A 25,235-nucleotide genomic window follows, 5' to 3' on the forward strand; every position below is an offset into this window, starting at 1 on the left:
ATTTTTGAGTGACAACTTCGCGAAGCCAACCTATGAAGTAAGAAATAAAAGGCTTATATAGTGCTTTCCATAAGTTATTTTAATGTATTAACGAATTATGATAAAAGTTTTCACCGAATAGCGAGCTTTTGCCCCTATGGGATTGTCAATGTTTTGGTCAAAGTGGGCGTGGCTTGTCCTACCCAAGCACCCCTATTCCGGCCACACTTCGCTCCACGCTCGAAACCAGTGGTGCCCCCAACAGATATTTACAACGTCCTTGGAGACAAACAGTGTGAGGACACAATTAATTCCTGTCTCCCCATTTTATTTATTTATTGAATCATTAAAAAACAGCCAAAATGGCCTTTACATTAAATAGAGAACTTAAAATCTGCAGCTTTAGCAAATATAAACTATAAAAAAATATTAAAGAAAAAAAAAAGATTCAGAAGATGGCTTTTCGAAGCTGCCTCTTCAATGATCTGATAGGCATTGAAAGATCCAGGGAAGGGTGAGTTGTCGAAATGGTATTGAATAAGGTAGGGGAAAAAGTAATCTCTGAGAGAGAGAGAGAGACGGAATTTAGGTTGGTGTAGTAGGTGGTTATTACGGAAGGAGCGGGTGGGAATGTAGAGTGAAAAGAAAGGCAGTATTGCTGATGATCGGAAGTTGCCTTTTAAGTCATTGTAAATGAAGGAAATATCATGAAAATTCCTACGGGAGGATAGTGGGACCAATGATAGAGCAGACTTTACTTCAGAGCGAGAAGAATTACAGAGGTGAGGAACACGGTGTTGGACTACTGAAATAAAGAAATTAACGAAATTCAAGAATTTTAAGGTTGGAGGGACAGGCAGTGGAGTAAATAACGGAGCAGTACTCGAGGGTTGGGAGAACGCAACTGGTGAAAATAGCTCTCAGTGCTTCTCCTTTCCAAAGCTCTAGCAACAAGCAACTGGTGCAACACCATGACAGGCAACAGCGCCACAACGATAGGCGACAAGACAACGACCAGTAGCGCAGCATATGGTCAACCTGGCTGTGGAACAGGCAGATTGGCACTGCTAGTCTTCCCTTATCTCTTGAGTATGACTGCTCTCCTTAAGTCGGTCACAATTCGGGGGAGATACATTAACGACCGTTCTTTTATTTTAAATTAACTATATTTGTTTTTAAATTGATTTTTCTTCCTTAAACAAAAACGCCACCGCTTTTCTCGTCCATGTAAGCACGTTTCAAAATTTCAATACGATCTTCTCTCTCTTGCGAATGTAGTTTCTCATGTAAACTCGTGTACCTCATTAATTTTATAAATATTATATTCAAGTGAATTTTACCTTTATATCTGTAGTGTTTTTTGAATAAGAATATCCTCTCTTACAGAGTATTCCGTAAAGATGTTTTGCGTTTTATATTTTGGTTATATTTTTTCTTATTCTCAAAGGCATTTTCTGAAATATTTTATGAGGTTCTCTGAGAAGAAATCTACTGCGCGCGACAGGAATGATTGGGGCAAAATTAGCATTTTATTTCTCTAAATGAATACGGATATGATGAAAAGTTTATTCCATTCAGCGTTCAATGATATCAAAGAAAGAGATTGATTGTATTTAGGGATTCTTTGTCAATACGTCCATGAAATGTGAAGCTTTGTGTGAAGCGTAGCGAGGAAAGCAGACAAATTTTGAATGGTTAGGTTTTAGAGGTGAACAATTTTCACTGCACGTGTGCAGGAAAAATTATTTGTGCAGGAAATGATTTTTGAAGGCATATCGAAGGAACGATGTTTAAATGGAAAATATTACGTTCAAAAGAAGTATTCGTAACCGCAGATATGACATAGTCGGGACGCGAAGGAAGGTTGAAGCCCCAGAATCACGCGAGGAATCAATTTTCTGAGGGATGTCAAGGGAGAAGAATAAAAAAAGAATGAACCAATTCGAGGTCACCGGCATACCGGTTTTATGAGAGAGGTCCCACGGGCTCCAGCTCCCGAAATGTTTTAACGTTTAAGCTAAATGATTTGAGCCCTTTTCTAACATTTAGAGCAGATAATTCCCATCAGTTTACTAGCGCTACTGCGCATTCTTTATTTTTTCACATTTATTTTAAATTGAGTTTTATTTCTTTCTCTTTACCTATTTTTGATGTTGAGTCAGTGTCTTGCAGCATAGACCTTTAAGAATATTAATGCCAATTTTTGTCAACGCTGTTGATTTAAACACCTTCTTCAGGGTTATGAATGAATATGAGTACTTCATTTTGAAGGATAGTAGGCATAACAGGTTACTACGATGTTTTTTACAATGGTAAAACAGAAAAGAAAAATAATTCAGCTGTAAATTAATCATAAAGAAGAGACTAGAAATTTGAAATACCTTTTTTGAAATGAATTGCAGTTGTTTATTGATGGTGAATAAGCTAATAAAGTTTGTATCTACGTTTAGATTACGATAATCATGGAGTGTCATTGTTTAAAATCACTTAACGTGACCTAGTATTCATCTTGGCTCCCCCATCTCCAGATATACATATAACCTATACATGCTATTGTCGGCACATATTCGATTGCTGCTGATATTAATGAAGAGAAAAAGCTTAAAACATGGAAATGAATACATATTTGAACGTCCATTGTCATGTCCTTTTCATTAGGATATTTAAACCGCGGGATAATGGACCAGAAGTCACCCATGGTTGGCCATACAAGCTTGTTCACAATAAGACGATAGAACAAATAGGTTGACGCTGGTAAAGATTTAATTAACTATCAAATTTAGAACTAATTGAACCGAAGATGTAATAAATATAATTATTCAGTGGAGATTCGTCCTAGCTTGATAGGTGTATGTTCTGATCGAATTTTGTCTCTTTTATGTTAATACTTTCAATATTTAATAGACTTGATACCACTGCATGCTCACCTTATGCGAGGACCGGAATATGGAGAAAATTCTCAGCGCCTGACGGTGGAAAGAATTCCAAAACTTGGACGTGCTAGCCTTGAGGAAAATACTGATTGTCAATCACAAGGAAAAATACTGCATGTATCAAGCATTATAATGAAATAGTTATGTTGTCGGAAAAGATGACGTTCTCGGAGAGCAAAAGGAGCAATTATGTGGTAATAAAGGACAGGAAACTTTAGAAAGGAGACATACAGAGAAGGCAAAGGGTTTTGCTGTAGAGTAATTGGGGAGGAATGTTAAAAACCTGTTTTAGAAGGATGAATGTTGTAGATGTGGATAGGAAAGGAAGAGAATTGGAACTATAAATAAAAAATATTTGTAAATTGAAAAGGGAAGCTCAATCTGAGGAGGGGAAGTAGGTGGGATTTTTCGTAAAACTCTTCACGCTTACTTAATCAGCAGAATACCTTAAAATATAATGCACTGTAGGATTAACTTTTTTATGGGCATGCTTAAATCACCTCTTCGGTGTCATACCGCTGCCTATTTATCTTAATACTTCTATGCATTCATAAATATTGATGTAATCTGCTCCCAGTTTATATGTCATCATGCAGCAGTCATCTTTTCGCGATTGTGGCAGAAATCCCGTTGCCGTCGTGGTGCTGTAACGGGTATTCACATGAAGGTATTACCTGTAAAATTGGGATAATTTTTCCCTCCCAACCTGGCATGCTATATTCATCTGATTATTGTACATTCGCAAGGGAAAAACTCAGCTTGTGACTCTGCTGATGTTAAAGTAGATCAATTAAACTTCACAGTTCTGAGGAAAAACTGTTCTTGAGAAGAGATGCAGGCAAGGTGTGAAGATATCTCGTTGTCATTGAACTACCTGAGATCAATACCAGCAGCTTTATCAGTTTATTAAACAAAAAGTTAGCATGATTATAATAAATTCAATGTGGAAATATTGTGAGGAGGTGACATTGAGGTGCACGAAATGACCACCAAAATCAAGATATGAATGGTTACAATTTTCATGTGATCTAGAATATATAGTGCCTCATGTAGAAGAATAGGCATTTTATTTCAATTTAGGAGTGTTTTTATTGCTTAATAACATTTATTTGAGCTGGAAAATCGAACATTTTTTACCAGACGTTAGTTTGCATTTTTCATCTTCAAATTTTGTGCGTAACTTGTTTCTTTGTTTATAAATGATATCACACTCGTGGAGGTTTAATGCACCTAAAAAAGAGTGTCATCGTCATATGTCATGGTAATATTTTTTTCGATGCAATGCGTCATGTAGTGAAACAGAACGATTGTCTTTGGAGACCGCGTGATTTTTTTGTGCAGAATTAAGCTCAATTTTAATTTTTTTCACGTACTCCGTGCACATTGAAATTAAAATTCTAGAAACGGTGGCGGTTAATAGAAGTATTCATTTGGTACGAAGACTGCTAATTTCTTTTGCTTCGGTGCACATGTGCACATTTTTTGTTGCCTCCTGGTTCATTTGCTTGGAACGCACGGTGGTACTGGACCGACAATCTGCTCCGCGAGTTCATACAGCTGCTCCACAGTCTGAAAAAGAAAAAAAAATTACTTTTGCGTCTGCAGTGTATCAAAATTTGCAGCAGTCGAATTGAAACTTCTTTTTTCCTAATATTTCAAACCCTGACGCGTGATTGGCGGTGAAATATTCATGAATTGTCATGAGAAAAAATTACCCTGGACCGGGAATCGAACCACATATCTTAGGCTTTCCGGGCCAATGTGCAGACCACTACGCTTTACAAGTTCCTTAGTTCAAATCGCAATTGTACCGAAGCTCTAGGTATGAATATTTAATTAATTTTGTTCATGAATATTTCACCGCTGCTCGCGCGGCAGGATTTGAAATATTACACATACCGCTTTGCGCGGCTATAGCGCAGGTTTGAGGCTCTCAACCGGTTGTGGCTTCGCTATCCTTGATGGACCGCGAGGGTCCAACATTTAGTACCATAAGCCTCGACACAAATGCCATAGGAAATAAGGAACTTGGATAGCATACTGGTCTGCGCAATGACCCGGAAAACCAAATATCTGTGGTTCGATTCCCGGTCCAGGGAAATTTTTTCTCATGGAAATTCATGAAAATATTTTTTCCTTTCGATATGCACTGATTCCAAGTTATGTGTAAAAGAGAATTCTCGTCATGATATATTAAACTGACGAGCAGGCAGCCTAATTTATATCTTGTCGAGACGGATAGGAGAAGTGACATGATAGAATAAATGTAAGTTTGACGAGAAAGGGAGGGAGGTCACTCGCTAAGCAAAAAAAGTGAATCATTAGCTCCACGGGAAAAAATCGCCATTAAAACAGCGCATAATTGTCAAAACTTCATAACGTATGTAAAAAGATATGGAAGACTAGCCAATGACATCAGTGTCAAAATTCACCTCGTACTGGCAACCGTTACACAGAAAATGTTGTTTTATTAAATATGCAGTAACAATTGTTCTCATTTTGGAAGACGTATGAAACTTAAGATAAATTTTTAAAGAGCGTTACTCAGTAAAATATATACATTTGGCTATAAAATTGGTTAAGGTATTGGGGCGCGCTTAACGCCAATTTTTAAATTGAGATGTACTTAGAACTGCTTTAAAGTCGGTGCTTTTTTAGTTTATGCACTAATATTTATATTTAACGAGTAGATTAAAATTTTAACCGCCATAATCAACGCACAATATAGCAAGAAAAGTAATGGCACCCATAGCATGAAAATAGGCGTTCGAACAGGAGTCTCCACAGTGGGGGATCTATGGGATGATATAAGAAAGGCAGCTATGCATAGGTAAGGCCATGCATCAAAAAGTTACGTAAAGCAATTTTTTTCTGAGCACTTTAATGTACTAAGTTATCCCAGATAGTTGTGGCAGTGCTCAAATCGGATTTGCCATGGGGTGATTCAGTTACCTTTAATTTGTGGGTTAACTGGGGCCAGATGAGGCGTAAAAATAATATTAATTTTTAAAAATTGTAAACTTGGTAGAAATTTCATTTTAGCCACATGATGTACTAGTCCGATTGTTAGTAAATCATTACCCGTTTTTTCTCAGCCATCCACGGGTATAATCTTTAAAAAAAAATTGAAAATGGTATTGTACTATGAGATTAAAAATCTGCGCCTCAGTAAGCCCTCACATTATTTTTAAACTGTAGGCCTATTTTACACGATTTTGTAGTGATAAAAGTACATATCAGTCCCTTTTTTATCAAAGAACCAGCCCAATTAGAATTTCCAAAATCTCCGAACCCCCCATCGGCGGTGGCGGGGGGAATTCCTCTGCCGCCCTCTTTGCGCCTCCTTGGTTCAAACTATATCCACCACTGAGTATTTATACTTCTTGTGCCAAGAATCCACAGGGGAAAAAATATTCGCCTTGGGATTCGAACCCGGATCCCTCGATATCCGGCCGAGTGCTTTAGCCAGTTAAGCTACCGAGGTGTCATTCTCCCCTGTGGAAATTAGTGGACTATACCGGACAAGGTGGTATGGACTGCTGAGCATATTATGCGACTAGCAGTCCAGGTCGTGCGCATGGCGCCACAGCCGGAGAGCAAAGCCCGAACTTTGAACACGAGAGGTGTTCGCTCTAGACTTATATAAGTATACCGGGACTAGCCACGGTGATAACTTTTACAGAGTCACCCGCAATGCACAACTTGTGCGAAAAATCCACAGAGGAAAAATCATTCGCCTTGACCGGGATTCGAACCCGGATCTAGTCCACAAATTTCCACAGGTAGCTTAACTGGCTAAAGCACTCGGCCGGAAATCGAGGGATCCGGGTTCGAATCTCCGTCAAGGCGAATGATTTTTCCTCTGTGGATTTTTCGCACAAGTTGTGCATTGCGGGTGACTCCGTAAACGTTATCACCGTGGCTAGTCACGGTATACTTAAATATTTATACTTTTGTTACGCATAGTAAGTCACAGAATTGTTCGGGTGAGCTTTAAAAAAGGCAATACATCCATCGCTTTGATTTTGTGCTCACCTCTGCCCTTCGTAGTTCCTTGACGAGCGGTGCTTCGTACTTGATCCTCTCGGTGTCCTTGCCGGACGACAGCGAACTACAGTTGCTCTCACTGCTTTCATCATCGTTGCTCCCGAGTGACGGCGAGTAGCCCAGGTGATCCGACAGACTGCCGCGGATCTGGTACATGCTTTCTTCATCCTCACCCCACTCTCCATTCTGCTGCATGGTGAGTAGGAATCATTATTGAAGCCAACCACTCCGATACTCCCAATGCACAAAAGCTCAACAGTCACCTAACGAATCAAATCCGCTCATTCTTAAGATCAAAACCTTGTAGCTCCCTTCAGAGTTGATGTAAGTTAATGATTTTTTCACTGTAAAATAACTTTGTAGTTTTCTTCCAATTCGATACGCAGCGTATGGGGACCTACAACGTGAGAAACGTAAGTTAGTAAGCGACTACTTTTTACCTTGCAAAAATCAAAATTCTCTTGTCCTAAAGGGTGTTACGTCGGCATAACAACATTTTTACTCGATCATTGTAAAATAGGTGAAGACCTTCAAAGAGAAAAGAGTATGAAGAATTTTGTGCAGAAGATTCAATTTAATACAGGCTAAGGTCAGGTACAAATTGCGAGAAGAAGATAAAGTAAAAAAATACACGTTTCTAACGGAAATTTAATGAAATATTTTTTATGGCTTTTGTTATAATTTTATCGATAAAATAATAGCACGGATGAATGCAGAGTACGTTTCTACATTAGGATGCAATTTTTTATCAGTGCATAGAGCAACATTAATTTTTCGTGCTGTTATTGACAACACCGCGCTCGTGGCCATATGGAAATTAACATGGGAAACGATTCTCCATAAGAGCCCATACTGTCAACTACATGTGGAAAGCTCTATACTATTACTAGGGCTATTAGATGAGCGGATTTGATTCGGCGGGCGATTGTTGAGCGTTTGTGCCGTGGAGATATCGACTCATTAATTCGCATTTTGGAATCTTATCGAAATGAAAGGTAGTTGCATCTTTCAGCAATAATTTGATGCATACGACGTGTTTCGGCTCACTGAGCCATCATCCGGTAAAGAAATTATAGTAAATAAGAATATCACTTTCGCACTGTTGATTGTTGATTGACTTTGTTAACGGAGGATGGTAAATAATATTTACGTAACTATGGATTGGGCTTATGTTCGACCGTATATTAAAACGGAAACATAAAATTATATAAAGGTGTTGTAGAATATGGTCTCGGATATGGCAAGCTGCCCGTTCAATTTCGCATCGCTTTATTCTTGTTTCCTTTTCCCCGCATTAGCAACCAATGGGATTCTGTGTTAAGTCGTCTTATAATTTTCACGGAGAACTCACTGCGCAATTAGTTTAGGTTGCTAACAGTGCAAAGGTTGAGCGCTTTTTTTTTGCAGCTAAGGTAATGAACAGTGAGTGAAAGAAAGGAAATAAAGTATCAAGAATAATATAATTTATATTTATTTAAATACTCATGGAGATCATATTAAAACTATTTACTAGGAAGTGATCACTGGGCTGGGGTATTTTGATCTCTCAGCCGAATTTAACATTGTTTAATCTCTCTTACTTTTTTCCGTGTTGTTGGTAACAGTGTTTAATCCAAATTTTTACGATGCATAGATACCAAGTTCTTATATTTAATTTTAATACTGCGTCAGCCGCACAATTTATGCATTTGGTTTTCTTAAGCTCTTACCCGTTGCTATTTTACTTTGCCCAGTTTATTTCGGGTTACTTTCCTTTTCCTGAGGAGAGTAAAATAGTTCCCATTTTTCCTGTTCTCGGTAAATTACGTTTAGGAAGAAAACGATCATTTCTATAGTAAAAATGTTGGTTTCTGCGGCAGAAATAAAGAAATATTTAATAAAACTCTATAAGAACCATTTTGAAAGTAGTGAAAGATAATATAGGTCGATCCTGTGACCATAGCAGGGAATGGCATCGGATTATTCCCGTTAGCCTTATGTCATGCGATGGGAATATTGACCTCAATTTCTTTTAGACCTCCGAAAATCCGAGATTCTCCACCATGGATTCTTGAATTCTTTCATTTGCATAAGCACCCGGTGGTGTACGAAATCGTCCTTATATTTTTACAAGGAGCTTTGAGCTGGTTGTTTTTTGCTTGCGTCACCATCTTAAGTGCAAAAGAAAATGGATCAGTTTATTTGGAGTCTAGGGTTGCATTGAAATTAACTGTCTAAGCCCCAGCTTTCTTTCTAATTATCTCCCATAATCCTCTTCTTAATAAATTTGCAAATTAAAAACTCCAATAATTAATCAACGTATTTAATGCAATATATTTATCAATTGTTTATACCATTAACATCTCTGCTTTATGTGATACTTACTGTGATTACGAATCAGAATATTCTAGCGTGAACTAAACGTTTTTGTCGCAATGGTGCTTCTTTAAATATAATATAAGAACCAAGTAATTACTTCGGGGCAATTATATACAGCTGGAAACTAGGAAACTACTGCTAAAGAGATCTCGTCGGCAGAAGCACAAAAGAGAAGTTTTCATTCAAGATAGGCAGTTGGCCCTTAGTGGGAATGTCCCTGCCATAATAGTGGCCTTGCGATCATTTTTTAAACTTCTGTGCTCTAATTTGGTTTCCTCTGTGAGACGTGACATGTCAAGCCTCGAGATGTTACTTAGCATGTGTTTCAGCGTAATGAGTAAGACTTGGTGATTTATTTTTGAATGGCTTGGAAGGGCTTTAGAGTTGATATTTTTGCTGCGGAAGTCTGATGCATCGTGTTTATGGAATAATGAGTCATTTTATATTTCCATTATGATTTGCCCTTTTTTTTGGCAATTGAGGTCGGTTTTACCTTGATAGCAAATCGGAAATTATTGAAAAGTAATTCCATGGCATTTTATTGTATTGTCGCTGTCGGTTACTGTGGTCACTAGTAAAACAATTACATGACTTTCATAATTTTTAACGCCATTTAGTATACTATATGTGCAGTTATTGAGAAGTGTGATCTAAGGAAGACGATATCACGGAAACTACGAGTTCAGAAAACCACAGTAGATCAGAGGAAAGCTTTCTTTTATGTATGTTATCAGACTGTCGTGGACTTACGTATCCTCGATCCATTTCTATCCGCCGCCGTTGGGATTTTTCTTTCTAGTTATAACTGATACAGTCGCAGTCATTTCGTTGTTACACATTATCTAGTCGTATTGAAATGGGACTGAAGACACCTACTCACTCTGTTAAACACCTTTAGCTTATTACAATCTTCAAGCGCACAACGGGTAAAGTCCGAAAGGTAATATTTATCGATGTCAGTAAATAAGATCACTTAAAATTCATTGTAATAATATTGGTTGGAATGTCATTAATACGACTGAACTAATGACTTGAAATATTCCGACTGGAATTCTCTGAGCTTGGATATTTCCATTGTATCATCGCAATTCGTTATTTTTCAGATCATCTTCTTCGCTGAGGGCGATCTTGCGGAGGTTTTAGCAACTTTCCTGCGAACATTATTCCATTGTTTCAATTCGTGTGTGCTGAAGTGAGCTGTTGTGCGCTAAAAGCTCTCACTAAATTAAAAGCACCCGGATATGAAGAGTGTTACAAGCTAAAGGTGTTTAGCAAAGTGAGTTATAAATCTATTCGCAACGTTCCTGAATGTATAACCCATAAAGAGGTCTCTAACAAGAATGAGGAAACGTTGGTCCAATAATTAACGTTAATACTCGGCTAACCTAAAAATATCAGCGGGTCTTAAGCGTTGTTATTGTGGTTTCCAATTATTTGTCATTTCAATAACATATTGAAATGCAATTTTCTCGCCTTTTTTATACCATAGGGAAATAATCTAATAATTATTACAGTATTATATAGAGTAAAACCACTCAGCATTTTTCTGTATCTAAAAAAATTCAATTTGAGAAAATGCGAGGTGTTATGGCAAGATTTTATATATAATATTAACTGTCAATTTGCTTGATGTGGGCGTAATATTACGCCACGTGAAATTCTTCGATTTTTGTGTTTTATGTGCGGTCGTAATGTTACGCCATCCGGCTTTTGAAAAATTGTATTTTCCATATTTCAACAAAATCGAACTAACCTCAAACAAAAAGAAAAAGCCATTCTTCAAAGTGATACCAAACACGTATTCCTCGCATTTAAGGTAGGTTGTTCAGAAATAACAGAAAATTATTGACAATGGCCGGTTCTGTCATGCAGATCCACAGTTTTATGGCCAGTATGGTAAGTGTAAAATATCCTTAAAATTTCAACATGAGTAGTTTAGTGAAGGTTCGAATATTTTCGCGGCGTATCAGATGATCTCTGCATTCTCTTCGGGTTTTCACCGCGTCCGTTGGGTTTTGGCGACAACAGTTTTGGCGACCTGCCAGAATGGCTTCCAAGCAGATGTGTGCATGCATGGATAACGAGTCAGATTGCCCACGGAGGACGTCTTCTCCCAATACTACGGTGGCTTGGGGACTCGATCTATCTGAGCCGCGATGAGCTCTCAGCCGTGTCGACTTGAGCCTGACTCCATTACCTTTTAAGGTCACGGGGCTGGGAGGTCTGTTTTCCCGCGCCAGGACCTGCGAGGATTTCGTGGATCGTGACTCAACTGTTCCTTCCGAAAATGCTCCCTTGACAGCCATCCTCGCTTCCACGAATTGGGATTCTCGAATTCCCGGCCCAACCATTGAGATTTAAATGTTTGCGAAAATATGGGAAATATAAAATGCTTGTAGTGCTCTCACGGGAAAATCTCATGAAAAAAATGAATCACAGGGAATTTCATTTCCGGGATACAAAAAGATATTTACTGAAGATGCTATTTGAAAACGAGGAAATGAATAAAATATCTTTTACAGGATGCTACTACAGTGAATCCAGTGCATGCATCACATTACATGCAAAGAAACACGAATGCGTGTGTATAAAAACATAAATGAATGAAAATAAACATCAAAAATGGGTGTTTACCATAAAAGTAGAATATTTAGTCCAGTTAAACAATCTAAGGAAGTGAAAAACAAAGCAAAATTGTGTAAATTTATGTTTTAGCATGTTAAAGAGTAGTTGTGTTTTAGTATGTTAAATTTTGTAGGCTAAACTTGAGAATAAATCGTGAATATATTTTTCAATCCCTCTTATAGATTTTTTGAATGCTATAATTTTTCAACGAATAAATACAATAGTAATAGTGATATCTGGTGATTTTTCCGGGTATTCTTCCGCGTTTTTATCAATTTTGTCCTACAAAATGGATAAACGCGGAAGAATACCCGGAAAATCACCAGATATCACTATAATCTCCGCGGAAGCCTACTTGGAAACAATAGTAATAGGTATGATAAACGGAAAACCATTCCCATTTTCGCATTTTCTTCGCGAGTTATTAGCGAAGTCAAAATACTGATGTTGCAATGACCGTGCTTCTCGGCAATAATGCGGGTATGTAAAAAAATAATAGATAACATTTCATTACATTTAGAATGAGCAACTATTCTTTGGTGAAATGTTATTGCGATTTTATTCAATTTTCCGAGGGATGTAAGTAGGTAGTGAATTTAATTTAAAAACAAAGATTGTACAGAATCTGAAGCAGGTAATGTAACTTGAAACTTATTAAAATGATATGAATCGGTTTCTACCTTACAATTTAAAAAGTTTATTTCATTTTCATGAAGAGTGGAAACTATGCTCCTTTAATGGAATTCCATTGACTTACGGCCACGAAATAATATTTTTGGCCGTAAAAATATGAGATTTTCTTGCTATATACCATGGATGTAGCGTTTGAAAATTCACCTATGTACTGGTACTCGCCCAATCTTACAAAAAAATCTTCATAAATATACATAAGTATGTATCGTTTTAGGTGATTGAGGTCAAAGATGCTGTTGTAATGAAAATTTTGCTGCAGTTGGCTCACATACCTCGAAAAAGTATCAACGTGAAATAATATGATAAATAGATGGCCAAGTTCTAACAACACGTATCTCAAATTTGGCCGGTTTGAGAAAGGTATCTTAAACAGTGTAATAACATTAAAAAAATTAAATACAAGGAAAAAACAACTCTTTGTTTGCAAATGAGTGCTTTTTTTCAGTTTTATGAACTTTTGATTTTTATTTCAGTGAACAAGTAAAAAAAAAAATTACTCGTTTTTTTTTGCTATCCTGAAAGGTTGCTATTTTTGAGATAAGTGTTGTTAGAACTTAGCCATCAATATACTCCTTGAGTATGCTATTAAAAGTACGTTTTGCCACCTTAGATATTAGATAAACTAGTAATTATATGTAACCTGAAAATGCTTTCTCATCTCAATAGATGTCGTCTTTAGTCGTATAACTTATTCGATTGTATGGTATTTGGAGGAGGCAACTGGCAGTTGGGGATACTTGCGTCATAAGGGAAGGGAATGGAAGTTAGTTCACGGCTTAACGTCCTATCCGACGGACGGAGTGTTGCGCTTCAAATGTCCTCCACGCAAAATCCAAGTGGATATATGGAGTAATTTCTGAAAATTCTCTGTAACCGCCGGGATTTGAACCCGGGCCCACGGGATGGAAATCCAGCACTTCCACCACATCACCCCGATCCCCTACTTATTCAAGGCATTGTAGAAGGTTGTAGATGACATACTGGAGGAGTATGTGTTTTAAATCGTGAAATCACTGAACTACCTCCTTAATCCTTTCTAACCCAGAGCTGCGTCTGGGAGATATCAAATTTCAATATTTTTCATTTTGAAAACTTGAAAATTTTGCACTCAATCGCAATTATCGTTGGAGATAACCATTTCGTCATTACAATCTACACCACAAAGTAATGCGTAATTTAAACATTTCCTAAATAGAGCCGAAAATGTATACATTTTTGATGTTGCTTAGAAGCAACATTGGGTTATAATGGGTTAATATCGTTACACCTAAATATCGATGGCATTACAGATTTCTTAGAATTTCCCCCTTAACCTCTCTGAGATTCGGGTTAGGGGAATCGCGAGCCTGCCCAGTCCTAGCGCGTCACGCGATTGGCACTCCCGTCGGAGGGAAGACGAAATAAATGGGATCGCTTTATGAGGGGAATGATTGTACACAAGCAAACCTTAGGGATCATTTCGAGGCATTAAATTCCACCCATACTTTCTCCCCGCCATTATCCCTCCGCGAGGTGGGGCGCACGTAAACAATGAGGATTGATTTGAGGGAGACGTTGAACTCCGCGAGTTTATTGAATGTCTTGCCTTCGGAAAAGTACGAGTCAAGCTAAGGACTCTTTGATTGGAACATTCATCTATGTGACAACAAGTAATTCTCACCTACTGTCGGCGTCAAAATGATGCTCCGCTGTACTTTGCAAATTTATATGTGGACTTCAGCGCATGCAATAATAGTAAAAACTACGTCATTTTATAGTATTTTATTCTCAATTCTAATTAATTTTTTGTTTCATGATAAATTCAAAAAAGTAGACGCGCGAGTGCAATAAATGACTCCGCGCACCAAAAAAATTAGCCGTTTTGTCAACTTCATGAACTTTGTAACTCAACCGAGGAAAAACTAATACTTCTACATCGTTCATCTTCCACAATAAGTTGAAAACATTAAAGAAAATTGATCAAATGGCCTTTGCGTATTTTTAGAACGCATATTTTGTTGTAAAATAACGAAAATGTTTAAACACTATCTACTCCTACAGTTTACCCCGAAAGAAAAAATAAAATTGATGGAAACACTTCATAGTTTATTTAAAAATTTTCTATGATCCATAATCTATAAAAATATTGATATTTGTGGATGTCAATAACTTCTATTAATATCATGCTGCCAAACGGGGCCGCGTTGGGCCAGTGCTGGTTACCAGGAAGCAAACTCGCGCGCAAGACGTGGCAACGCAGCATTCGTTCGCTCCGGCGTATTTTTTAAATGCCTATTAATAAACTGTATCAGATAAAAATTATGTATTTTCGGATAATAGAAAAATTGCAAATAAATTAAGAAGTATTTCTATGAATTTTATTTTTTCTTTCGGAGTAAAATGTTGTACTAGATAGCTTTTAAGCATTTTCGTTATTTTAAAACAAAATTTGCGTTCTAAAAATACGCAAGGGCCATTATATTAATCTTCTTTAATGTTTTAAACTTATTGTCGAAGATGAACGATGCAGACTGCTTTGCTGTAATTTTCCTAGTTTTTTTTCCGTTAAATATAGTTATATTTTTACTTCGCGGAGCCTTTTCGCTTCATTGGTTATTCCCTGTTCCACCTCGGATTTCTTGTAGCTTGATGATGTATGCCTTCTGAAAAATGCATCCGCAGGCTTTTATAGGTTCGTGGTGAACGTCAGGGTTTGGGTTTATTCTTACGACTACGAAGAAATATCGACTTCTGTTTCATGGAGATCATAAAATTCGAAGGAGGCATTTGTTTAGCTAAAATCTGTAATAAAGGTAGTTTAATGACTTTTCCATTCACTTAATTTACCAAAAGAAACAAGAAACTTTGCGGGATATATGAATTATGATCCAGTACCGAGCAATGCCTATTTAACACATTTACGAGGAAATAAAACTCTACAATTCATGCTTTTTAATCGTTTACATCTTTGGCTGCAATCTTGGAACTACATTGCGATCCTATTACTTACTGTTCTCAGAAGAATTCCATGTTAAAAAGTATACATAAGAGACGAAATTCTTCCTTCTCCATTAGAAAATAATTTTTGTCATGGTAAAAATTATACAGTCGGCACAAAATATGTATGAAGAGTTTACAAAACCTTACCTTTATTTTGTAACACAGTTTAACATATTTTTTGAACAGGTAATTCACCAAATTTATATTAAACCTACACAGTAAAACAACAATATTAAAATCTCACTATAAGAAGCCAATCTAGAAATAATGACCTGTTGGGGAATTATTGCCAAAACTTATTTTACCAGTATTCAACCGGGTATTTGACTTTTGTAGGGTTAAATACCTTGAAAATATGTGAAAGATGTTTGAATTATTTTATTATCAATTAAACATGCCAAATATTATTCTCCTTGAAGTTTAATTGATTAGTTCATCTGGAAAAGACGAATTACCTCATAATAATTGTTGTTGTGAGAAGAAGTATGGATATGTATTACTTCTTAGGTGACATCCTTGTAAGAAGATTGATAAAACTAAACGTTTCATCTCACTTGCTCCACTCTTTTTAAGGCTTTTATTAGTCTACGGAAGCCTGCAGCGTCTAGAAAAAATTAAATCGATGATGTATGAAAGTTTCAACCATTTACTGCATATATAATTGAAATCAGTCATCTACAGATGACGGTCAAAGATCAAGCAATCGGATGAGTGGAAATAAGTAGATTTTAATTAATTTAGCCACCGGGTAATGGAAGAAGGCGCGTATTTGGGCAATTCTCCTCGAGCAGAATCCATTTCCGTTTCTGTCGGGAGTTTTCTCCGATGAATTGGGACAGCCCGACACGGATAGCCCGTAAAGAAGGTATTATTGATGAAAATATATAATGTGCCTAATATCTTGCTGTCGATACATCTAAAAAAATCAGATAAAGGTTAAAACAAAGGATTCCAATAGTTACAGCTGAAGTATATGATCGATAGTGATCGAAGTCTGCATTCTATAGATGCATTGTACGGAGTTATAATTAGAGTTAGGGGAATTAAATATTACATGAACATATTATATTACATATAAATTATTAAATATTACATATTCTAAATGATGGACCCATTTTCAAAACTTCGTATTTATTCCAGTACAAATCCCAAACGAACAAGCTTGTGCCAATTAAAATAGGAATTATCAAAGTCATTTAAATAATGTATGATATCAATTTAATTTAATTTAATAAGTTTTACTCCTTGCGCTGGTACTGCGAGTCTAGCTCATATTGGACTTCCTATTCCAAATGGCGCAATGGCGAGTGTAGCTCGTCATCAGATTATCATAATTTTGGCTCTATTCAAAGGAACAATGTAAATATTTTGAAAGATCAACAATGTTAACCCATTAATCCCCAGCGTTACGTTAACGCAACTTTATTGAATTCTAATTCTAGGAACAACTTTCTACCTCAGAATAATTTTTTCTTCGATTTACTGACTTTTTAAAAGTATCTCTAGTTCTAATTTCGTCATTTCCACCAATATCTTCATTCATATAATTGTATTTTTATGACTGATTGCGTTTGGAATAAAATTCGGTGCGCACATACGAGACACCCTGAGAAAAATGACATACCCCAGCATGTCCGTTGAAAGGCAGAATGGGGAATTTCCTCCAAAGGAATACTGATAACTCCCGGGGAAGATGTTTAGTGTACAAATCAAGATAAAAAATAAAAGATGTAACCTAATTTTTAAAAATTACTTTTCTTGTATTTATTTACTGGAGTTTTCCCAGCGTTGCGTATAAGCTGCATTTTGTAAAATCATATAATAAGATGAAAATATTTTTTTTCCAAAAATTCGTCTTACTTAGGCCTAAATAAATCGGAAATTGCGGAACAACCGAAGTTAAAAAGCCCTGAATACAGTCTGCGGAATAATGGGTTAAAGCATCCATACTGTAGTTAAAGAACTTATATTTCATGAAATATGATGCATTGTAAGGAATAAAATGGTTTCATACGAGTAGCGATACCTGTGTTCTCGAAGTTCTTAAGGGAAGAGGGCTCCTTTGCGAAAATATGGAATAAGTAATTATCACTTTTCATTTCACTGTTCTACGTAGATTACAAACTTCAAAATATCATTTCATTAAATTCCATTCCATTAAAAAAAAAAAAAAACGCCGAAAAAATAGATATAGGTGAAGAGCACGATAATCAGAAAATTAATGGAATTGGAAGGGGTTATTTATTCGTAAAAAATTTGGAAATTCTAATTTTTGAAAATGTTTCCATAATTTAGAATAACCCTGTAATTTTCTGTAAACTCTTCAAGCAAAATGTACAGGTCAATTCATATTTAATATGTATATATTTAATATTATACAGTTAATATCCATCTTGTACCGGTGTCTTCATTAACCAGAATGCACTGCGTAAAGATGGTAGTCCATGCGAAAAATCCACGACGAATGGTTTTTTTCTCTGTGGATTTTTCGCACAATTTGGGCATTTCAAGAGACTCCGTTAAGTTATCGCCGTGGCTAGTCCCGGAATACTTAAATTAGTTTAGAGCGAACACCACTACGTGTCAAAGTTCGGGGTTTGCTCTCCGGCTGTGGCGCTGTGCGCACGATTTGGACTGATTGTCCCATCATATGCTCACAGCTTGTCCGGTATAGTCCACACATTTTTACAGAGGAGAATGATGCCTCGGTGGCTTAACTGACTATAGCAGTCGACCGGAAATCGGGGGATCCGGGTTCCTATCCCGGTTAAGGCAAATTAATTTTTTCTCTTTGGATTTTTTGCACAATATGTGCATAGCGGGTGACTCCTTAAAGTCATCACCATGACTACTCCCGGTATACTTAAATTAAGAATATGGACTCGAAGGCGAGCCAGATAAGGTCAGATCAATCGGTTATCAATTCGATTGGAATGCTACTACGGAAGCCACTGGAAGTGAATCAATAAGAACACCAGCGGGAAGGATCGTAAATGGGATATAGGAAAAATGAACTTCTGTGGCTAAGACACCACCCACTTCCTTCCCCAATAACTTTCACGAGTCCCGCCGAAAGATATAAGACCCGGTATAACTAATATATAAAATTCTCGTGTCTGGTTTTTCGTTTCCAAACTCCCCCGAAATGGCTGCACCGCTTCTTATGAAATTTGTTGTCTATGTTCAGTAGGACTGAGAGTGTGTTTAAAACTATATTTCATTCTTTTCCAGGGCCCATGAGGCCCTGGAATGGGCCCTGAGTCATTTCAATAAGAAATAAATAGAAAGTCCGTTTTTAATGACTGCAGACCTTTTTTCTTTTACATATTTATATCAGCGATAATGGTCACATTGAGTTGAGACATATACCATTGGAAAGAAAAAGAAATGCAAATTCTTATTCTTGCAATTGAATTTCGTTTTTCACGTAATTTACGGTGGATTTAGAAAAAAACATCAATAAAACTGAAATTTTAGCGTTTTTGTCTTACTGTCCCTTTGGCGACCGTCAGTATTGTTTATTTAGTTTGACACCTCTTTTATCGATACAGTTTGCGATACCACCGAAGCAATAAATAAATAAATTATTTAAAAAGAATTATCGAAATAAAGAAATTATCCATTTGAGTTATTGAATTTTTTGGATTTGCCAGGCTTGCCATCGTACCGTTTACAAAAGGTTTGGATCTCCTGTAGAATATGCTTCGTAATTTGTTGAAGTGATTTGTGATTTGAAATTTATTGTATAAGATAATAAAAGTGCAATGCATTCAAAAAATGAATGTTTAGTGTTTTGTTATTTTTATAGGTCGTCATAGTTTACAGCGCTCCATTCCTCTTTGAGACATGTACCACATACCCACACACAATAAGTCAGTTATTTTTTGTTGGACTACCAAAATATTCACTAGAAATTATCTGTGTGGCAAAGCAACGTATGCCGGGTCAGATAGTATGGTATTTATTTATTTCAAAAGCTCACGTACAGCAATTATTGCCAATTTACAGTGGCGCAATAACAAGATAATTAATAATATGTAACAAAAAACAAAATACATATAATGTTACGGGAATCATATCAACCTAAAATATGCCGAGAATCAAGTACATAAAATATAATGAGAATCAAAACCTCGAAATCAAAGAACACAAGTATATTAAGCTAAATAAAATTTTAGCTATGGTAAGAAATGGGAAGTGTTGTTATTGATATTCTTAGAGGTAAGATAGAGTATGAGTAATACAGTGTGCTTACGTCGGAGGAATCGTCCAAGGCGGGCTTCGTAGCTGTGTGCATGTCGCCGTCTTGCCGGTCTGGATCTCCTCCGTCCTCGGCCCCCGTCCGCAACAACCGCCTCGTCCGCCCGGCAGCCAGCTTAGACTCGGGGGCTGCCTTCTTCGCGAACTCTCGAGGGTCGATCAGCACCATGGTAGATGCCCCGTCTCCTTCCGCCGTGTCCAGGCTCACCCGACTAGTGGTGATCGAGCCTTCCTGCGCGGTGGGAGAGCAACCAATGAGAATTCATCCTCGAAAACGACTCACTTTTTTTTGACAGGGGGAAGCGACTTGTCTTTTCGGGAGAGGCAGAAATGTTAGTCGTTGTGGAGATATCGTAGGGATGTTATGGTGGGTGGGATCTCGTGGTCACGATAAAAAATCCATATATCGACTTCTTGAGATGGGTGGATTCCGAGAGGAGACATGCCGTTCCTACGAGACGCTCCTTATAGTTCTTTTTTTTAATGTATCTGCATACGATTCTCGTAAACACGACCCCTTATTGTCTCTCTAATAGTACCAATTGTACGTATAACATCGTTCCAGGCTTAACTTGATAGAAATGCGACATATCCTTGATAAAATATTAATTAAAAATGGTAATTTCTATGCTTTAATATAAATTTCCACTATCGACCATGGTTTCGACATTCTACGTCATTTTCGAGGTATCTTGATATTCTATTGACTTAGTAGAAATGTGATACATCCATGATAAAATATTAACTACATTACTACAAACATGCAAAAGCCATGGTTAAAAGCTGTGATAAAAGCTCTTCATCACTGGTTTAGTACAAGCATTATTATTATCAGGGAGGAGCCTTTAAATTTATTTCCAGCTTTTACAGAAGCAGAAAGCATTAAGGTTGCGAATAGAATACAGTTAATTATATATTTCGTTCAATATTTTTATAATGAATCAATTTAACGAAGTTAATATGGAAATATATAGAATTTTATGTCATTTTCAAGGTACTTTGGCACTCTATGTTATTTTTAACTTACTTTATCTTGAAAATGACATAGATGAAATGAAATATGATAGAGAAATGAGATAGTTGTTGAAATAAGGTGGAGTTTATTTTTATATTCAAGTATGAAAATAACTATTTGTAGTAAATATTTTATCATGTTATCCATCCCAATTTTTTATTTGGAAAAATTAAACTTTATATATTTTTCATTTCATTAATGTGTAAGTATACATCTCAACCATAGTTATCATGACACCATCATGAAGGTCATTTAATTTTGCTACATAAAATGACAAGTAGGTCATATCTGTCTGTAATAGAGCTGAAAATGTACACATTTTTAAAGTGAAGGATCCCCATATTAGATTTGCACACAAGCAACTGGATTACATATAGTATTCCAGCTCAACCGGTCATTTCTGGTGACATATACCTAATTTAGTACTTAAATTGTAGAATTAAATTTTTCATGGTTCATAATGAATACCTTTCTCAAAATTTGCCTATTTCTCAATTTCGGAAAAATTTCCTCATTATTTTCTCAGATGTAATTTAAAAAAATATTTTTAGTTACGGACAAGTGTAAGCAAAGATATTCCGTGTTTTGCGTGAAAATTTCAAGTTCATAAGGTCAAATGAGTCACCAAGAAAGGTAAAATGTAATCGGCCGGGAAGGAGTCTTGCGTACTCTAAAGTACTGTATGCCTTGTATTCATGGGTGGGAAAGATTAAAGGATGCCAGATAGTTGAAAAGTAAGCGGCAGGGCAACACCGAAGGATGACGTGAACCTGAATTGAGTTGCACTGGTGAATTTAGAGTTTAAAAACATTGTAATTGATTTAATATTATCATGTACTTCTCTGAATCCATATTTTACTTCGTTCAATAATTTGTAATAAAAATATTAAACGAAATATATAATTGACTCTCATTTGTATTCTATTCGCAACCTTAATGCTTTCTGTTTCTGTAAAAGCTGGACAAAAGTTTAAAGGCTCCTCCTGAAAATAAAAATGCTTGTGCTACACTAGTGTCAGATAGTTTTTATCAAACCTTTTGACAATGGCATTTGTATGCATTTTCTAGTGATTTTGCTTGAATCGCCTTCTTCTCGGCATTCATTATTTGCTAAGCAGAGTTTAGAAGAATATAATAGGAAGAACAAGGAACTTTTCTTGTCCGGAATTTCATCTCTCCTCGATTTTTCTTCCAACTGCAGAAATCTTCAGTTTTACGACCTTCGCGCTATCATCAAACTTTCTGGAGTAGCGCAAATGATTTACGATAGTTTCTAAAGAACGATTTATTTTATTCCATGCCATTGGTAATTTATGCGGAAATTATATTTTTTGACCGATTTTCATTGAAATATATGTATTTTTTAAAACTTTATTATTTTATTTTTTATGAATTTATTATTAGCTTATTCGATTATTTATTTCTAACAATTACCAAGCTTTTTTTTCAATTTCCCCATTAACTGCACACAGCGGTCTTTACAACAGGAGTTCCATCAATAACTACGCACAAGCATCGATAACCTGAATAGGGACCATATATCTAGGTGGGACTCAAACCCACGACCTTCGGTTTGTCAAGTAATGACTTCACCCCACCGTCACCTAGATCAGCGAGAAATTTCTTAAAAAGAAGCACATGTAATTCATCCTTGGGATCAGGATGTATGAATTCAGCCTAATCATCGATATAAATGCGAAATAAATACCTTCCCCAGCATAAAATCGGAATTGAAGACACTAGTGGATGTTTTCCTATGCTATGAAATCAATTATTTTTACAAAAGACGTTGACAGTAATTATCCTTAAGTCAGTTTTTAAACTTAGATGAAACAAAATTGTAGATTGGTAAGAAGGTAAACTTTTAAGAAATCCGATGTAAAAGTATCCAAAATCCACAATTAAAATTTTAAATCAGCTCTTCCGATCTAATGAGGCATGCATTTCAAGGGATGAGCCCGATAAGATAGGCAACCGTATACAGCTTAAACAAAATCAGTAAGAGTAGTGCATTTCGAATGAATTGAATGAGGGAGCTGATTACAAATTCCGTACTTCGACTTAGCAAGTGACCCGATGTAACGTAAAATAATTTAACAACAATGTATAATTTTACACCAGCGTTTCATATTCTTTCTATTCAAACCATCAAGAATGACTATAGATTCCAAGCATACACAGAAAGCCATTTCGAAAATTAAGATGAAAAGCAAAAAAAGCTCTCATTTTATTTTCAGTATAGTAATGATCGGTTAAGTTTGATTATTATTTTCCTTACGTGACATGAAAATCCAAATTGAACGAATTAAAATTGACTAAGAGGTATTCCGCAACTGTTTACTTAGAACGCACCAGTTTAAAAAATAAAATGCCATTATTTACAGAAATGAATTATTTATATATTGCTTAAAACCTATGGAAATATTAAGCTTCATTTGCTCAAATATCAATTCTATAATCTGAAATTTCAGACGTTTGATATTTTTGCTCTGCTAGTACGGAGCTAAGATTTATTTATTTTACAGGATAGCAAGGTAGCCGCTTGTGCCCTTTCATGCAAAATATGATTATTTGAGTTTAGCGTGTTTGCAAACTTTTCCGAAATGAGTATAGCGAGTCTCCTGGATGTAGTGACGCATAATTAACCTTGACCCTATTTAAAACTTGGGCTGTTATCTCAATGTTTTGTGAATGAAGTCAGACTAATCCCAGGGAATTTATTCACGATTTGAGCTTCCTCTCCGACGTTTAAACCTTCTTCCTAATTAGTGCTAATTCCTAATCATGTTTTGAGATTTATTTTTTTAATGATCAGAATGGAGGCAATTTAAACTCGTTTCCCTTTTTATTTACCGAGAGGCCTGTATTTCGGGCTAGGATTTCCTTGAGACGAATATTTCCTCCTTGAACAACATTGCTCGACTAAAAAAAATGAAAATGGTTAGAAAATATTCATTATGGTACCTACGCAGTGTAGATAAGACTTTTAAATTGAGGAAATGTTGGTTCATTAGGATAATTTGCCTAGGCATGCTTCATACGGCCTTATAATTTTGTTATAATTTATTTATTTAGAGTTATAATTTAGTTATTATATGATTTGAAAATTAAGGTCGTGTGTCGACTTGGCATCAATTGAGATGAAAGTTTCTGCTTGCTACGGATGTTGTTCGTAGCTAAATTCACATAGCCAGGAAACATGTAATGAACTAATAAATATTAAAAAAGTAGATATATTAGAAACTCAATAAATTTTGGTGACAGCTCCCGGAGATATTTTTAGTCTAGGTTTTGTTCAGTGAGTCTCAATTCTAATATAAATTAATGTCACTTCATCGAAGTATTTATTGTAGACAAAAAATACAATTGCCTGAATTATGGAGAAGTGTTTATTTTGCTTTGCTTTTGCGAGACTGTTTTATAAGTTTTGTGCAGGTTTTTGAGGCGTTTATTTTTCTAGTGTTTTCTTTTCCTTTCAATATCTTTTAAAGACTGGGTATTGGAGAAGTGGTTGGTGAGTTGACGTCTGGAAAGGGCTCTTTGCCATGCGATCACGTGAATATTTTCCGTTTGTTTCCCTGGGGTTGAAGTTCATCGAATTACTGCCAGCAGGACCATCCTGCCGATAAGGGATACGAGAGGGAATGGCTTGGATATCTGTTTATCGTTTTGGGTATTGTCCTCAATTCCACCTATCCCATCTCTAAATGTCATGGGAACATTATAAACCATCATTGATGCCATGTGTCTGATTCTGATAATCTGGATCGATATTTTGAAGAAGTTGAATGGAAACTAAACGTGATTTATGTCAACGAAATATTTTTGTGTGGCTTGTTTGAGTTGGTTTGACAAAAAAGATTTTGTATGACAAAAATATGCGATCATTAAAATGCCGGTATATTTTACTGTATTGACTATTTATGTAGTATTTTTTAACCTCATTACAGCAATAGTTGGTGCATTTCGAAATTGCAAGTGTTGAAGCAATTTGTGAGAGCATAAAAAAATTAACGGAATGTGATGTTTACAGATGAGTATATGCAACCTTATTGTATGGCGGAATACCGTAATTGGCATTTTTATTTTAAATATTGTGTATTGTAGATATTCGGTACGGTAAGGCAGTTTTTTTGAGGAATAAAAAAGGTGTTTGCTATTAGGCTTCATACTTTTAACTGCGAGTCGAATATGTGGAAATAATTGATGATGAATTTTGTGAATCTTTCTCTACTTAACGGTGTGTGGATTATTATAATTTTTATAATGGGGGACAGTATGTGAATTACTAAGGATCAATATTCAGCTTGAATGACTTTTACAATATTTTCATGCTTCTGCGGCGC

General features: G+C 36.1%; 1 protein-coding gene across 3 annotated transcripts in view; it reads right to left on the reverse strand.

Moving 5' to 3' along the window:
* Positions 1-3,792: 3,792 nt before the first annotated feature.
* LOC124169614 overlaps positions 3,793-25,235 on the reverse strand; it is a 134,463-nt gene continuing 113,020 nt past the window's right edge. For 2 of the 3 annotated variants that reach the window (XM_046548255.1, XM_046548257.1), the window contains exons 5-7: positions 19,870-20,106; positions 6,948-7,148; positions 3,793-4,481 (exon numbers count right to left, since the gene is read on the reverse strand). In XM_046548255.1, coding sequence (XP_046404211.1) covers positions 4,410-4,481; positions 6,948-7,148; positions 19,870-20,106 — 510 coding nt within the window. In that variant the 3' untranslated portion in view covers positions 3,793-4,409. The remainder of the gene's footprint in view (positions 4,482-6,947; positions 7,149-19,869; positions 20,107-25,235) is intronic. The other variant, XM_046548256.1, reaches the window with a different exon arrangement.

The sequence above is a fragment of the Ischnura elegans genome, chromosome 12, assembly GCF_921293095.1.
Source record: "Ischnura elegans chromosome 12, ioIscEleg1.1, whole genome shotgun sequence".
In the NCBI taxonomy this organism is placed as follows: Eukaryota; Metazoa; Arthropoda; class Insecta; order Odonata; family Coenagrionidae; genus Ischnura; species Ischnura elegans.